The sequence below is a fragment of the Podarcis vaucheri genome (assembly GCF_965113315.1).
Source record: "Podarcis vaucheri genome assembly, chromosome: 10".
Classification (NCBI taxonomy): domain Eukaryota; kingdom Metazoa; phylum Chordata; class Lepidosauria; order Squamata; family Lacertidae; genus Podarcis; species Podarcis vaucheri.
Genome location: NC_138748.1, coordinates 49,653,379 through 49,670,237, shown reverse-complemented (window position 1 = coordinate 49,670,237; position 16,859 = coordinate 49,653,379). Strand labels below are relative to the sequence as shown.

At 41.9% G+C, this 16,859-nt stretch overlaps 1 protein-coding gene across 1 annotated transcript in view; it reads right to left on the bottom strand.

Annotated features, from left to right (window-relative positions):
- The window catches only part of NUAK1 (NUAK family kinase 1), a 50,067-nt gene extending 33,426 nt beyond the window's left edge, over nucleotides 1-16,641 (bottom strand). The window contains exon 1 of the mRNA XM_082241183.1: nucleotides 15,576-16,641. Within this exon, the coding sequence (XP_082097309.1) occupies nucleotides 15,576-15,998 (423 nt within the window). The 5' untranslated portion in view covers nucleotides 15,999-16,641. The remainder of the gene's footprint in view (nucleotides 1-15,575) is intronic.
- Between the last annotated feature and the right edge of the window lie 218 nt (nucleotides 16,642-16,859).

Genomic DNA, 16,859 nt, shown 5'->3' with positions numbered 1-16,859 from the left:
TTTATAATCCTCAATTCTCTCATTAATTTACACTGAAAAAGTACGGCCACCCTAGCACTGAATGCCAAGCTGTGTTGAACCAAAAGTCATACAGGGCTGCCATACATCCGGAATTTCCTGGACATATCTGCAATCTGTTCATCAAAAATAGTGTCCAGGCAGGATTTCTGAAAACTGGTAAAAATGTCTGGGGAAACCATGTATGTCAATGTCCTTTAAAAAAAAAAAAGCTCAAAAACTTCTTTCTTCTTTTTGGAGTTTGTCCAAAGTTCACTTTTTAAAATATGGCAACCCTACTTTAAGGCCAAGAAGGTTTAAGGAGCTCTTTTTTACTAGGGAGAATAAAGATTTCAAGAGTTAAAGCCAGGATAGTTCAATCATTTAAAAATATTTACTGTTCAGACCATCTAAGCCAGATCATCTCCATGGCAATGCAACCTCAGCAAGAATCATGGCCCAATCCCATTGTTTAGAGTAATAATCAAGAAAGTTATTATACAGTGTTTCACACCAAGCTATCAGTGGGGCAATTTGTAACCAAAAAGATCCTGCTGATTTAAACCATGGGATCCTGTCTTTTAAAGACTTGCTGTTCCTTTCTTTTTCAAGTTACATACTGCATATTTGCTCTTTTTGTTACATTTGATATCTTTCGTCTAATAAGGCCTACAACACTGAAGGGAAAGCACAGATAAAACTGCAGAGGAAATTGTACAATTATTATGTTTTCAAAGTTTCAAAGTGTCTTTTTTGCTGTTGAAGAACTGCAGATACATTTTTGAGTGTTGGAGCTAGACTTACAGTGCAATGCTAGCCATGTCTACTCAGAAGGAAGCTCTATTGAATACAGTAGTTCTTACTCTCAGGTATGCAGGGGTATGTTTGCAGCTTCCTAAGCTAGTTACATGGGACACGGGTGGTGCTGTAGTGTAAACCACTGAGCCTAGGGCTTGCTGGTTGGAAGGTTCGAATCCCCGCGACAGGGTGAGCTCCCATTGTTTGGTCCCAGCTCCTGCCAACCTAGCAGTTTGAAAGCATGTCAAAGTGCAAGTAGATAAATAGGTACTGTTCCAGCGGGAAGGTAAATGATGTTTCCATGCGCTACTCTGGCTTCTCCAGAAGCGGCTTAATCATACTGGCCACATGACCTGGAAAAACTGTCTGCAGACAAACGTTGGCTCCCTCGGCCAGTAAAGCGAGATGAGCGCCTCAACCCCAGAGGTAGTTTGTGACTGGACTGTCAGGGGTCCTTTACCTTTAAGCTAGTTACACACATACAACTGAAATCACTGCAAAAAGCTAGTCTAGGTTATCTTAAACCCCACAATTTCAAGGTGAATTAAATACAACTAACTTAGTCTGTATCTCACCAAATAAATATAAATGAAACTGATGTTTCCAAAGATTGTTTGTAGCCCATGGCATCAACAAGCAATGAAAAACTAATATACGTACATGGGCCTGAGGAAAGTGATTCAGCCACCTTAGATTTTACTTGTATGCCAGGTGACTAGATACTGTATATTATCTTTCTTTTCTTTTCAAATCACTGCAGACAATACATAGACAAGAATCTGCTCCACAGTTTAGTTTCCCAGTACACCGTTTTTAAAAGATTGTTTCCTAAAATGAAAGCTAATTTACTGCTACTGTGACACTGCTTGCAAAGGAACGCAAGCAAGCTGCCTTCTCAGACACCAAAAGGCCTGAATGCAGATGATAAATGTCAAATCAAAGTTTTATTTGCATTAACTGATACACTCTGAGCTTGTGCCGAGAACTAAGATACTTCTAAGTGTATGCATTTCACTTTTGCACTGCCAATTTCTCTGGCTGTAAGTAACATTATCCTATCAACAGTGGTGACTCAGCAACAGAAGAGGAATTAGTGAGTGAATAAGAGGGAGATTTTCCTCCCTGTTATACACAGATTCAAAAGCTATTCTGTGTAACTGAACCAGGCACTGGGAACAGAGGATTTATGCTGCACTCCCAAAGGATGGGAGGTACATTTGTAACTCCCTTCCTATCCTCTGCCCTCACCCTTAGGTGGTAACAGGATTTGAGTACGTACTTCCTAAGCATTGCCCTGCTGCCAGAATTACATCCCCTCATTGTTTGGTACTTGCCATATTTTGCAGACAGGCCTTTTTTTTTTCAGAACACACCCTCTAGGGAAAGGTTTAACTCACAAAAAATATTAATTGCAAGTAATCCCAGAAAGCCAAGCTCTGCCTAAACAACTCCTAAGAAACAACTGTCTTTATTGCTTATTTAAGTAAAGTATCCAGTCCTTTAAAGATGGGAATGGCCAAAGTGTTTTCTGCGTATTGCCAGCCTTATGGCTTGAAAGAGAAGATATGATTCATTAGTTTTGAGTTGACATTATTAGTGGTGCTCCTCCAGGTGAGCTCAATCTGGAGTCATATTTATTGTGCTGTATGAGAAACATTGCCACTTCTTCCTGTATTACATCTGTGCTTTAGATAAATCAGAGGCACAAGTCAGTACAGCTCTCAAACTAGCATTATTTCAAAGAAATAATCTCAGGTTTATTTGAGGGAAAGGAAGTGGTAGTAACTGGAGAGTTGTCAGAACAGGGGGGTGCAGGCTTGTCACCTAGAACCAGGTGACCCCTTTGCAGATGGAAGCAAGCCCATCTGCCCCGATGGAGTGTGCATGTTTGCAATCTCAACATTCCCAGAAGGCAAACGAGTACACACGTCATCTTTAAAGTCTTGGTGGGAGGGACAGGGTAACATGTTGGAACATCTTTGTAGCTTCTGCCCTGTTCCGAACATGCCCTGCTCCTGAACACTGATTCCTGAACACTTTGTCTGCTGCTGAGTCTGTACTGTTGCCTGCCTGAATAAGGTTCTCCTTTTTTTACTTACAAATAAGAGAATCTGCTTGTGCGTTTTGGGGTGGGAATCTGGACAGTGGCCATCATTACATCTTGTGGGAATGAATTCTACTAACACTTCCGTTCTGGCAGGAGGTCAGCAGATGGGTGGGAGAGGTGCTTAACTCATCAACAGAGAAAGGAAAAATTTCAGGGGGCAGTTAAGGGTAAAGAATAAGCAGACTCTCACGCCAGTCAATTCTCCCAGCCTCCACCTTAGCACTGGGAGGGTTAGCACAGGTTTAGGAACCCCATGTTTCCCTTGTAATATCCAGCTCTGCAACAATAATGTTCCTAACAAATGCTTTGTTTGGAACATAAACAGGTGTACTTCAGTCTTGCATAACCTGTGTTGCTGATTTTTTTATGTAAGGCCCCATGGTCTACCAACGTATTTTAAATTTGCAAAGTAAGTACGCATGCTCAATATCTTTTAACAGTTAAAGCTGATAGGCAATAGAGTTTGGGTCCTCTCAGGCATGGGCTCCAGCTTGAAGAAATGCCCCACCAACAGCACACACACACACACACACCAAAAAAACCAATACCCCATTATGTGGCTGGCTGCATTGGTTCAGGTTTTGAAGAAATGTTTGAATACTCGCCTCTTTTCTCTAGCTTTTAATTGAATCTTTTATTGTATACGGTGCTGGAGTTTTTATAGTATTTTCAAGTGTACTATGCACAGCCTTGTTTCATTTTGTTTTATTTATTGGCTTATTTTTCCTATATTAAGTTTTACATCTGCTGTACACTGCCCCTCCTGATGTGGCAAAAGGGAGCAGGAGGTAGAGGTGTGATTTGAGCAGCAATTGCTTGATCCTAGTAAGCTATAGGCTGCTTAATTGTGGCTTAGCATTATGTGTGATCCAGGCCAATTTTATCAACATGAGGCATTTGGACCTTCCAGTTGCATCTTCATCTCTATCCACATTGAACAAATGCAGGCTTCCTACAATGTATACACACACCATACTTAGTTGATGGGTTTTGTTCATGCTTTGCATCAGGCTGTCACCTTCCCCAGGTTTCATTAGCCATTGGTCATAGCTTGCTTTTAATCTGCACCATGTGACAGTTTTATTTCCTTGCTTGAGTAAACTGTTATACAAGCTTTACACTATAATGCAACTGTCTTTTGCACAGTGTGGACTGATATGCAGGAAGGGTAATCCTGTTTTAAGGGGTTGGACATGATTTTATTGGTCCCTGCCAACCTTATTATTTATATGAATGGTAGAAGGCCACATTGATAGAATCCAGAGCTCCTTCTCTCTTCTAGTAGCTATTGGTGATGGGGTGGGGGCGTGCAGAGCTGCTGAAATTCTATGTACTTTGCTTAGTGCCAAGCTGATAGGAGCACAAATTCAATATAAGTATGCTGGAAACTGCTGGTATATTTCCTAAGCCTGTAGCCAACAGGAAAGGGTTAGAAGACATTGTAATAATTTGAAAATATCTAATAGTTTATGCAGAGTCTTCTCTTCTGCTGTTACAAGACATCTCTGTCAGAACATCCAAAAATTGAACTACCATGTGTGATCCTGGGAAGAAGGGAAGAAGTCACCTGAAGCAAACAAAGTAGAGGTTCGGAGGAACTATGAATAGATTAAAAACCTTTCCGACAAATTACATCTTTCAAAGCAAATTCACATTTGAATGAATACAATTCCTTTCAAAAGGAGGTGGAATTCAAACTGGACTGGAATTGAAAACTGTTTCACAACTTTAACTATGAAGATGTAATTCTGACTTCAGCAAATGTTGACCAATACTGAGTACAAGATCTGCTGAAAGGACAAAAGCTTTAGTTATATTTAACTTCCTGCAAAATTGCCAAACAGATGTTTATGTTTGGCTTCCACACTCACTGGGGCCAAATGCAACATCAAACTAGGATTCCACAAAGTGTAGGTTCTTTCCATCCAAATAAGTTCTTAAGAAAGTAAAAGCAATGGCTGACATGTTTTATAACCTGGGTAGGGCTGGGAGATTGATCATGCCCACCCTGTTCTTTATGCCTCTTTTCATTATTTAAATACATTTCTGGTTACAAAATGATTGTTAATAATCAGCTTCCTAATACATCAGACATTTCTATTATTTTTTTAAAAAAGAAATCCTTTCTAAGTTTCACAAAAATTAACACAAAAATTAAAATCTTGGCAAATCAGAGAAAAGAAAAGTGAAATAATTCAAAAGTCTCTGGAACAGTTTTGTTTTGCACAGTTGCAACACACCTTCCTGCAAAAGTCAAAACATAATTTCCTGGGCAATTATATACTCTGACTTTTCACCCACCATATAACAATGAACGTAATGAAAAAAGAAAGAATAAGTAAAGAAGTAACTTTGTAGGATATATTGATAACTCAGTCTGGCCTATATATTCAGAAAAATGAGGTGGAAATGTGGCTTTTTTAGTAACAGCATTATGGAATGTCCTTTCAAGGGAGGAATGCTTAACACCAACTTTTCTGTCTTTTACATGCCAGGAAAGAACCCTTCTAACTCACCCAAACTTTTAAAAGCAGTAACACTCTTAAAATTTCTGACTATCAATTGGCTTTTATCTGCTGCTCTTTTGTGTCTATTATTTACTCTTGTTTTGCATGTTTTAATTCTCATTAACTGTCTGGAAATGATGGATTAAAATGTTTCACATAGAAAAATAAATGAATAAAATGGTATCTTCCCCCTTCCTCTGACCTGCAGTCTGAAGTGGTAAACTGTACCACAGGGGTAGGGAACCCTGTGGTTCTCCAGAAGTTGTTATGGATTCCAACTCTTATTAGCCCCAGCCAATGGTCAATGGTCAAGGACGATGAGGTGTAGTCAAGGGAGTTATAGCCAGCAACATCTAGGGGGCCACAGATTCCCCACCCCAGACTACCATGTCAGTGTTGTACCATCTTATTCTACTGTGTAGACCAGGCCACATCAGGGAAGCTGTATCTGCACACTGTGGATTTCTACTGTTTTTAGTTTTAAAAGATTACTTTCTAAGAAACATCTGGATCATCTATCATTTTGTTAAAGAAGAAATCAAAAGAACATTACAAGGGCCACCTTGAAAATACCGGAAGGAATGTATGACAGGAAGGGTACAGGGACAACCCACACCTACCTTTTGCAATATATACCAAGGCCAAGAACAGCTGGAGAAGGAGACTCGATATTCTGAGTCTTAAAATCTCTTTGCCAACCCCCCCCCACAAAAAAAAGTTAGGCAGAACAACAGCAGCAACTCAGGCTTCCCACTTCACCCTGCCAATGACCTTAACACAGACTTGGATGTACCACCTTCCCCTGAGTGCAGAACAATTCCCTGCTCCGGCTACTCCAGCCAGAATTTCATTTCAGCAAATACCACAAATCATGTCATACTGTGTAGAACTATTTAAAAGCAGGGTTGTGCAATGTGAACTGTTCACTGCATGGGAATGAACCGGAGTCTGCCTAAGCTAGCCTCTTTCACTTCTTTGTTTTTTATTTAAATTATCCTGAAGATGTGGCTGCACTGTTGTTCAGAACTTTAAACAATTTTTCCTCTAATTGGAGAGTCAGCCTAAACTGCAAAAGCAATTTAATGCTAAAATCAGCATCCTAACAAGAGAATAGTTTGGACATTTTTTCCACATGTATTATCAGCTGTTTCCTAGAAATAGCAAGCCCCTGGCTCAGCTAAAATGAAACCAAATCCGCTATGTGTAATGGAATTATAACACACTATACTAAGGAACTAACAGAACCTGGTAAAAACATATATTTTCATGCATTAACTTTTACATTCCTCTAACAAGCACATGGGATTAAGGCAAAAAAATAATATAGACCATTTCCAATATAATCTTATCACCTTGGGGTTAGGGGTAGGAGGGATTAATAACTGATTCATTTCTACAGTGTCTTCTCTAATGTACACACCCGTTTAAAAGCATGCCATTATCTGAATTAGCTTATATAACAGGATATAAAATGTCATGGCAGGTTTTGTTGGAATGATAATGAGAAGAATTTGTGTGCTCAATGAAACAAAGATGCTCACTTCTGTGCCAAATATTCATTTGATGGCAATACTTCAAATAAATTATTCCTTATAGCAACTAGACTGTCATATCCTACAACCACATCCCGAGCAACCACCCAGCTGGGCTCAATAAAGCTATTTTCCAATGTGCTGTACACACACACACACACACACACACACCCATACTTCCCAGATGTTTTCTGTGTAAAACATTTGGTTTCAAATGCATAGCAAGTCTTTCCAAAAAGCCATTACATTTGTTTAATGGACTCATACAGTTCAGCTAAAATATCCTGGAGCAGACATCTGACTGCATTTCTGCTCTATGAGCCCCATCTGCAAAAAGCACAAAGAGCAAATGAGAATGTTTTACATGATTTATGCTGCCTTTATGATCAGCCAGTTCATAAAGCACAAGCTTTGTTCAACAGACAATAACACAGACTGCTTTCAAGTGTGTCATTAAGTGTGTTTTTTGTGTTTTAAGAAATACTTTCCATTCAAACAACGGGCCTAATTCTAAAGCAGTGGGATCCGTGCAACTAGAATCAGAATTTTACTTACTGCACCACCGAAAAAGTAATTTCCTGTTTTCTCTCCTGAGGATATCCAAGACAGATAAATTCATAATATCTATGGTGGCACATTTTTATTTTCACCAGAGGAAAGCTGGAGGAAGGCAATTTATAAAATACATAAGGAATTATTAGTGTTAATCTCATTAATCCTCACAATAACCGTGAGGTAAATTACTACTCTTATTTCAAAGCTGGGTTACTGAAATTTAAGGTTTGTTCATTCCAGTGAACTTATGGATGAGTTTAATTTTAACTCTGCTCCCTGAACCATGTCTGACACCAGTCCCATGTTTAATTCTATATATATTTCACTGTAGATGGAAGACCTATGTGAAGAAATTCAAGTCCTTAATTATAACATCTCCCCCTCAAAAGCTTGAAAGAGATTAATAAACTAGTTCAGCTATCATGGCTAAACCATGGTTTACTGCAAAAGGAACCATAGTCAAATATTGGGCTTCTGTATTCCAGCACTTCCTTTCCAGTGCAGCCCCAAAGGAAGAGTTTGGAAATGTTCACTTCCATTTTGTAAATTAATACTAAATTATTTTATGAGACTTATATACCATCCTTCTTCACAAGACCAAGGGATGGCTATGAAAAACAAGTAACTTAAAAAAGTCATCATCAAAATACAAAATCAATAAAATATAAAATAGCAACTTTTGCCAAGTTTCAGAGAAAAGCCACAGCAAAGTTTCCTAGCTAGCTTTTGTTATCATAAAAGATCTATCAAATATTTTCAGCATACTGGTATAGGTCCAAATGTCTTCCCTTACAAGTATCTTAAAATATTTTTGTGGTCAGGCAGCAATATTGTATTTTAGACGTATTTTATGACTGAACTATGAAGTAGCATTCAACTGTACTATACACAGATTTCTACAATGTTCTTCCCCGGTCACTTTTTCTTTTGACAAATATTTTCTGCTCTGAACAGTTAAACACAGAATTGTTAAAGTGATTATGAGATATTTCTGCTTTCCAAGAACTATGGAAATGCAAGTGGTGCCCATTCTAAGAGAAATTCAAATGTCATTTGCATACAATTGCCAAACTATAGACATTAAGCTTTGAAATGCAGAAACTGCACAGCACTCTCTGATTCTAGATCTTCAGTGCTGGATTTTGAGCTATTCAGATTTGCCCTCCAAATATTTCCTAAGCAGCACTCACATTTAAGGAATGCGTATGAGGTTGCAATATCCTATGAACTCGAGTGGGACTAAGTCTCATTGAACTCAATGGAGCTTTTTGAGTAGACATGCATAGAATTGCTCCATGAGTTACCTAAAGCTAGAGGAGGGATATATACCTTTGGAAAATATAAAATTGTGTTGAAAATTTAATCCAGCTAGTGACAGTAAATTAGCTCTGCACAAAAATATTTTGATCATATCTACAGCTGTGAAATTATGGAAGAAATTGCCTATTTTCTGCAAACTGATTCTATCTTCAGATGGCTTTCTAGCCCAATCTTGTGACATTCCAATCCCACCAAGAACTTATCCCACAGCTCCTTTTTTCAAATAAAAAGTAACCAATAAAAACCATATTTTATTCTTATCCTCCAAAAGTATAAGAACAAGACCTGAATTGTATCATATTTAGGGGCTTGTACTCAATCCTGGACCAGTGAAAAATTTAAAAGCCAGACATCAAAGCCCATGTATGTGCTCATCCTCAGACAGCTGAGATATCACCAATATTAAATAACATTAACAAATGTAGAAGAGGTTCATTGGTACACATGCTGGTTTCTTTATGTACTTTACTACAATTTGAACATCAAATAGCTTCATACTTAACTAGCCACATGGAGGTATTTTCTCCCACTTTAGACTGTAACTAAAGGTTACTGCAGGGTCTTTATATGTATTAAACATCTGGAAGCTTTGGTATGGATCCAAGATATCTGATCAGCATGGGCAGCCACTATACTCCCATGGCATATCTCACCCAGCCCCCTAGTGTTCAGTGTCTAGGCTCTCCTAATTTATACAATGTACAGTGTTGTCTGTGCAGACATGGTGATAAATATGTGCTGCTTAAAAGCAGATCTTTCACAAACTATAACTTACAGATGCTCTGGGCTTTCATGTGGGCAAGACAAATGAGAATCCTATGCCTGACTGAAAAAGCAGAGTTCAGAAAACAACTGCAAGAGAACACAAATGAAAACCTGGGTACATTTGAGGCTTAAATAAATTGGTCACCCAGTACTGCACAGATGCATTTATCTCACTTTGTAGTTCTTTCCACAGTAACTCAAGTATCTAGCAATAGGACAGGGCTGTTTTTTAAAAAAAAATGTCCTCCCAAATGGACACACAAAATGTCGACATCTGTTAAAAAAAGATGGTTAAAGTCAGCATTTGGTATATATAATGGATAATTACAAGGAATCTGTGAGAAGAATTCTATGAACACTAAACAATTTTTAGCAGGAACTGTTTGTTCCAAACAGCTTTATCCAACATGTATGATACCAAAACATAATTTTATATACGCTTTCAGATATAATTTCCTCCATATGTCATACATAATATCCTAATCTTGAATTTAATGATACAAAAAACCCACACACATGGCTCAACACAAAATGCTTTAATGTTACAAACTCCCTCTATTATGATTTTTCTCAAATGATGTTTTGAAGCTGTTAGTAATAACACATTACAATGCAATTATGCTTTTGGTTGAAAGCAACTTGGCAAACAATGAACTAAATTCCACTGCGAATTGTACTTCAGGCAGCCAAATATTAGCCAGAGTTCCTCACCCTAAAAGCCACAATTCAAAGACCAAAACTTACGTATCTGACCGCATCTGGCACCCACTATCCACAAACCCACCAGGCTCACCTTTCCTGTACACATTCCACACTCAGCCACAAAGATTTCAGATATCTATATTCTTAGATCCACTACCCACCCACAGACACATACATCCCTCATCCTCAACCAAGCTTTCCAAAGCTTTGGGTTTCAATTCCCTTGAAACCTGCTACTGCCCATCCCATATTCCAACCTGTGCAAAGTATTGTTTTAATTAGGTGGCCAAAAAGGGCAACAACCCACCAAAAGCCACCAGTCTCCCCCTTAACTCCAGAGCTTGCACTCTCTCTCCTTCTCTTATGTTATTATCACTCACTCTCTGCCCATCATGGTGTCTGCACTGCTGTGACCTTATTTCAAGCAATTTCCCATAAAAGTTAGCATTCGGGCAGGACGACAAGACCCACCAATCCTCTAAGTAACCTTCTTTCCTTGAGAACAGAAACACCTAACCAATCAGGACAGAGTTATTTCTTGCAATTTGCATAAAGTCCAAACGTAAGCCCACAATCAATCTGTTGTAAACACTTCAAAATATTCCTTCTAATGTTAGTCTTGATTGGTGTCCACTGACCAATCAAAATTTGTTCAGGATGCTTTCATATTATTGTTGCTGCAGTTCTGGTCCGATTAGCCACCACACCACTTTGGAGACTGGGCGAAAGCAGGTGCAGAGAACTATGACAAGACTGCTGGCTTCCGTCAGTAGGGGATAGTGGAGTGGGGTGGCAGCATTCACCCGACCTCCCAACAGCTGAGTCATTCCACATACCAGGAAGGAAAGGGGAAGGTCGTGGGAAGGTTGACTCAGCGCAAACGTACCAGCAGGAGTGCCAGATTGGCTCCATCTTTACATCTGCGCTGTGCCAACCATCCTGCTACCTTGCTCGTGCCCCTCTCCTTCCCAGTAACAGTGGCAACCCACCATGCCATCCACTACTTCCTTTCTTGCAACACAGTGGAGAAAAGCTCTCTCCACCTGTTAACCTCACCTTTTCTGTCCAGTCCCTTGCCTTACTTTTTGTCCCAACCACCAATTAAAACTTCTGCCTAATGCAATCTTTTCTCCTAACACAACCTCCGCCTGTCAGGGACTGGGCAGAGCAGTAATGGTGGAGACTGCCTCCCCAGCCTGATCCTTCCAGAGAAGAAGAAGAAGAAGACAGTTCAGAATTACAACAGGGGTTTTAGGGAGGTCACAACTCAGAGGCAGACGAGGGGGAAAGCTGGGAAATAATGGGAGAGGAGAAGGAGAAGGAAGAGGAAGAGGAAGCACCAGCAGCTGATGGACACAATGTCTTTAGGAAGCATTCCAGACCTTCCCTCCCCCAGAACCTGGTGAGCCTTGAAAGTAGTAGAGCAAAGGGCTCAGAAGCAAAGGGCCCTCAGTGCCACCCATAGAGGAGATAATGATGATTGAGGAAGTGGGAGAAAAAGGGGCTGGAGAGTCACACGGAACAAGGCCATTATTCCAAGAAGCTGCATTCGAAGCCTCTCGCTGTAAATATTGAATAAAAAACAGATGCTAAGAACTTTCCTTTTCTTATCCGTTCCTAGCAACCTGAAGTTGCTTCCTTTGCTGCCTGACACCACCTGCTGCTAGCTGCTCTGGCCCTCACCCTACAGCCCCAGTGCGCAGCCATCAATGGTTTTAATAGAATTTATAACTGGGGACACACTTTTTATGGTGACCTTAGAATCATCCAACTCTGTCTCACCATGTATGAAATATAAATATATTTCTGCAGCGCTGGCTATCAGAACAGACCAGACAAGTAAGAAAAGCTCCCACTAACCTGGTAAAAAAACACAACACATTAATTAGGCTGTAACCCTTTATACGCTTACCTAGGAATAAGTCTCATTGGACTAAATTATGCTTACTTCTGAGTACACTTGCATAGGATTGCACTGTAAAGTGATGAAGACCCGAGATACATGAGAGACTGTGAACATAACTTTGTGAGAAAAGGAGAGTTAGATCATGGAGTAACTCAGGACACACATGAAACACTATATATGATCAATGTGCTGTTCCTTTGTAACTGGAATGCTGCATCTATTTCCAAAACCAATATACAGTACAGTGGTACCTTTGGTTGCAAATGGGACCTGTTCCGGAGCCCCGTTCGCATCATGAGCAGAACGCAACCCGCGTCTGCGCGGGTCGCAATTTGCTGCTTCTGCACATGCGTGTGACATCATTCTGAGCGTCTGCGCATCCACGAGCAGCGAAACCCGGAAGTAACCTGTTCCGTTACTTCTGGGTTGCCGCGGGACGCAACCTGAAAAGACGTAACCTGAACCGAAAGTAAAAAGAGGTATGACTCTATAGACTATGCTTTGTTCCTACTATGTAACTTTGTTGTTATTACAGCACCTTCATTAGCCCCCACCCCTTTTTGATTGTGATGACCAAGCATGTACATCTGTCTGTTTCCACAGGCAATAAGGTGCAACACTTTCAAAATACACTCTACTTTGCAAACTTCTTCTGTCACCTCTTTATCCTAGTACTTACAGCCATTTGCATGTAACATCTCCCAACAAATGTTTGGAAAGTTGGCTGCCCTTGTAGAGGGTGGGTGTGCTCTTATATTTCATGCAATACACAGCCCAGTCTCTAGCTGTTGTATTATTGAGTAAACATGTTTAAATAACAAGTTGTTGCCAACAACAAACTAAATATAACTAATCTATATTCCATCTAATAAGCTAAGGCTGGAAAAGTACTTCAGGTTTCTTAAAAAAATAAAATATTTTTTTAGCAATAGCCCTTACAGAGTTGAAAAAATATTTCAAACTCCAAGATACTACTAATACTTTTTTTTTTAAGAACTTGTACATTGTGGCATCTGGGATTTTCCCAAGCCTGATAAGTGTATATGTTGAGGAGGGAAAAAATAGAAGCTTCTAGTGCATGCAAGTTATAATGCTAGATTCAAAAACACTTCTTTGTAAGACAATGCAATTTAAAGCCCTGCGCTATGAAAATATAATGGAGAATGCGTCATTATGTAGGCTTCATATTAGCATAGCTTCATTGACACTGGTGGAAATCCTTCAGATTCATACCAGATAACAATCCACCCTGCAGATTTCACAATATCTGCCCCAGAAGCCAAAGAAAATTCAATGCCTCACATTTTATATGTCGATATCTGACTAATCAGTCAAGAATGCCTAACAGCATGCGCTATACCTAAATCGCACTTGGTTAAAATATATACTCAAGGAAGGTATATATATAACTTTGAGAGAGCAGAGTACTAGAGTTGTTTCTAGGCTGCAAGCTGTTGCCATATGGTTCCAAATATTTACATGCTGCTGTGTAGGAAAAGGTTACCTAACCCAGTAATCTGACAGCAAGCAAATGACATAGGTGGGAGTGTGACCTGGGATTTCTAATACTTAGCTCCTCTTTATTTGACAATTTGCTGTGAAGTCATGATAGGAAATATGCCAGTCACTTTGCTTCAAGAACCCCCTCTGCTGGTCACAGTACAGAGTCTATTCAGAGCTTTTTAATGATGCCATAAATGCTGATGACTAAGGAGAACAGAAACAGAGCAAAGAAAGCAAAGGAAAAGCTAAATGAACTCCTGTGCCTCTGCTGGCCCAGACCTTTTCCACAACATTCTCCCCTAACGTATAAAGTGAAAAACTGAAGTTCTGCATTTTAAGAGCTTGGAGAAAAGGAAAAACTGTTCAAGAAGTCAATGTACATCTGGCATGGAGTCATAGCAACCAGTTATAATTCCTTGTAGTAGTAGACCCTACAGAAATATGTATGTGCTTTTAGAGGTGAGAAAAGAAAAGCACTTTCCCATATTTAATACAAGTAAACACTATCCTGAGCTAGTCAGTATGTTGGAACAATGTAAAATTAAGTGTAGCATTTTAATCTTAAAATAAATAGAGTTTATAAATAGCAATGCTGGTTTCCAATGAAGCTACAAAGTTACATCTCTGTTTCAAAGCAAATTTAAAAATAATCAAAAGCATTCTTTTAAAAATAATAAATTTAGATGGATGATGTAAAAAATGTAAAAATGATGTAAAAAAAATCTGTAAATTAACCTAGATGCATGTAATATGACTCAGTGCTTTAAAATATCATGCATTCAAAGTCAGTATTTGCATTCATCTCTGCTTTGCATTCATCTCTGCTTTGTTTAGCTGTCCTCTTAACAATTTAACAAAATGAAATAATAATACATAACACAAGCTTATCTGCGTATAAAATCATTTAAATATAATTTTCATACTGTATTGGAACTTTTTTTTCACTCACAAATCACACTGCTGAAAAGCTGCAGTCTGCCTGGAATGCTTCAGAAAAATATCTGTATAGGCATAGCTGACTCAAATACAGAACCAACCCACATGAGTTGGAACACAGGTCCACTGATAGATATTAAATGGCAATGCAGAAAATAGCAATGCTTCTAGCTTATTGCACAAGCATTTCCCATCTGCCCATGAGATCTCCTGTGACAGAAGAACAAAAAAGTTGGGCTGGAGTTACAGTACAATGCCACATCGGGACAGCTGTGTTTAAGCTGTTAGCCGGCAGACACAGATGAGCCAAGTGGACTCTAAAGCTCACTGAGGTAGAGGAGCAGCATCAATGTGTTTGTTTAAAGAGGTCAGTAAAGTTCAGGTCATAAAAACCACCAATGAAGTGTTTTGGTTTAAAGGAACTCTAAGCTGAATAGCATTTTCTGTTTAGCTTACTAGAAAGCACAATACATTCCAGGGAACTTTGTATGCCCACACTTTGAAAGAACAGTAAAAGGAATGATCAATTTGGAGGGGAGGGGAGTGCCCATTTACAAACCATACTAAAAATTTCCTAAATGATCTGCACCTGACAGTTACGATTTAAGAGAGTTAGGATAAAGTTCTAGGTGCAAATACTTTGGGAGAAATCAGACTTCACAAACATACCCCGAATAACTCTTGAATCGCATAACGGCGTGGCGGGGAGATCTACATCAAGATACACACACACAGAGAGAGAGAAGTGGGAGCTCCAGAAAGAAAGTTAGAAAAAGTAGAAGGGCGGGGGGAGAATTCAGGTCCCAAGTTGTGGGGCCGGACACGCCATGAAGGGAAAAGCTCAGGAATGAGTGCAATGCACAGCAGCTTTCCCCCCCCCCCACCGCCCCCATGACATCTCTCCATCCGGAGCATCTCCAGCAGCCCCCGCCTTCCGCAGCCCTTACCACTCTGCCGGAAAACCTCTCGATGGCCCTCTTGACTTTGCCGTAGGTGCCTTTGCCCAGCGTCTCCTGCAGCTCGTAGCGATGCTTCAGGTTGTGCTTGTGGTGGTGCCGCTTGACCCCTTGCTGCTGCTGCTTCTTCAGCTCCGGAGGGGCTGCTGCTGCTGCTGCGCGGGGGGCGAGGGCGCTGCCGGCCGAGGCAGCGGGGGCAGCGGCGGAGCCCTCCCCGGCGGGCTCTTCCACCATGACTGCTGCTGGTGGTGGCGGCGGCGGCGGCGGCGGCTGTGCACTTGCTGCTGCGGCTGCTTGGTCGCCGGCCGGCTCCCCGGGAGCCCCAGCATCCGCCTGGCAGCAGCCTTGCGGAGGAGGAGGAGGAGGCACTTCTGCGCTGCTGCTGCCGCCGCCATCCAGCTCAGCCCCATCCATCTCCTGCTGGCGCGGCGTGTGCGCCGGGGAGGCACTTCTAGCCGCGCGGGAGGAGCCTCGGCGACCCTCCCTTCAGGCGGGGACCGCCAGGGCCAGCCCCACAACCATGGCCCTTTTCTTCTTTTCCCCCACCCCACCCCCGCGAGGGGCGGGGAAGGGGAGAAGGCGGCGCCCCTCGGCTTCCCTCCTCACCCGCGGCGGCGGCGACTAGAGCGCATGGAGGCGGGAATTTGGAGAGGGAGGAGGCGCTGAGGAAGGGACCCGCTCCTAGGTCTTCTTCCCTTCCGCCGAGGTCGGGGAGAGGAGCCCGTGTCTCCCGCCGCTGCTCTGCCCGCGAAGCATGAGGCTCCCGAGGCCTTCCCTCCCCCCCGCCGCCCGCCTTTAGGTGTCCTCCTCCTGCTCCTCCTCAGGGCTACATTTGGCGGCCGGCGCTGGTGTCCAGGCGGGAGCGGCCGAGCGGAGCCTCCTCTCCGTGCTCCCCCTGCCAGCGAGGCCGCCGCGGTTGGCTCGCCTCCACCTGGCTCGCCCCATGCCCTCCTCAGCCAGCCCCTCGGAGCTGGGGGTGTCTTCTCGCTGTGTTTGGGCTGGCAAGGGGCCGGGCTTGGCCCGGAGGAGGAGCCGCTCCCCGAGACTAGCGGATCTTCCTCCCGCCCGCTTTTCGCCTCAGAATTGGGCGGGATCTCTCAGGGCAGCCGCCGCCGGCTGAATGGGGGGGGGGGGGCGCGTCGGCTCGGGGGTTAGAGGTGCCAGATGGCCTTTATTGCGGCGCATTCCGCTTTATTCCACCGCGCGGCGGCTAATGGGCCTCGTTTCCTCCAGAGTAGGGAGCAGGCTGGACTCCCTTCGCGATGTGGGGCAACA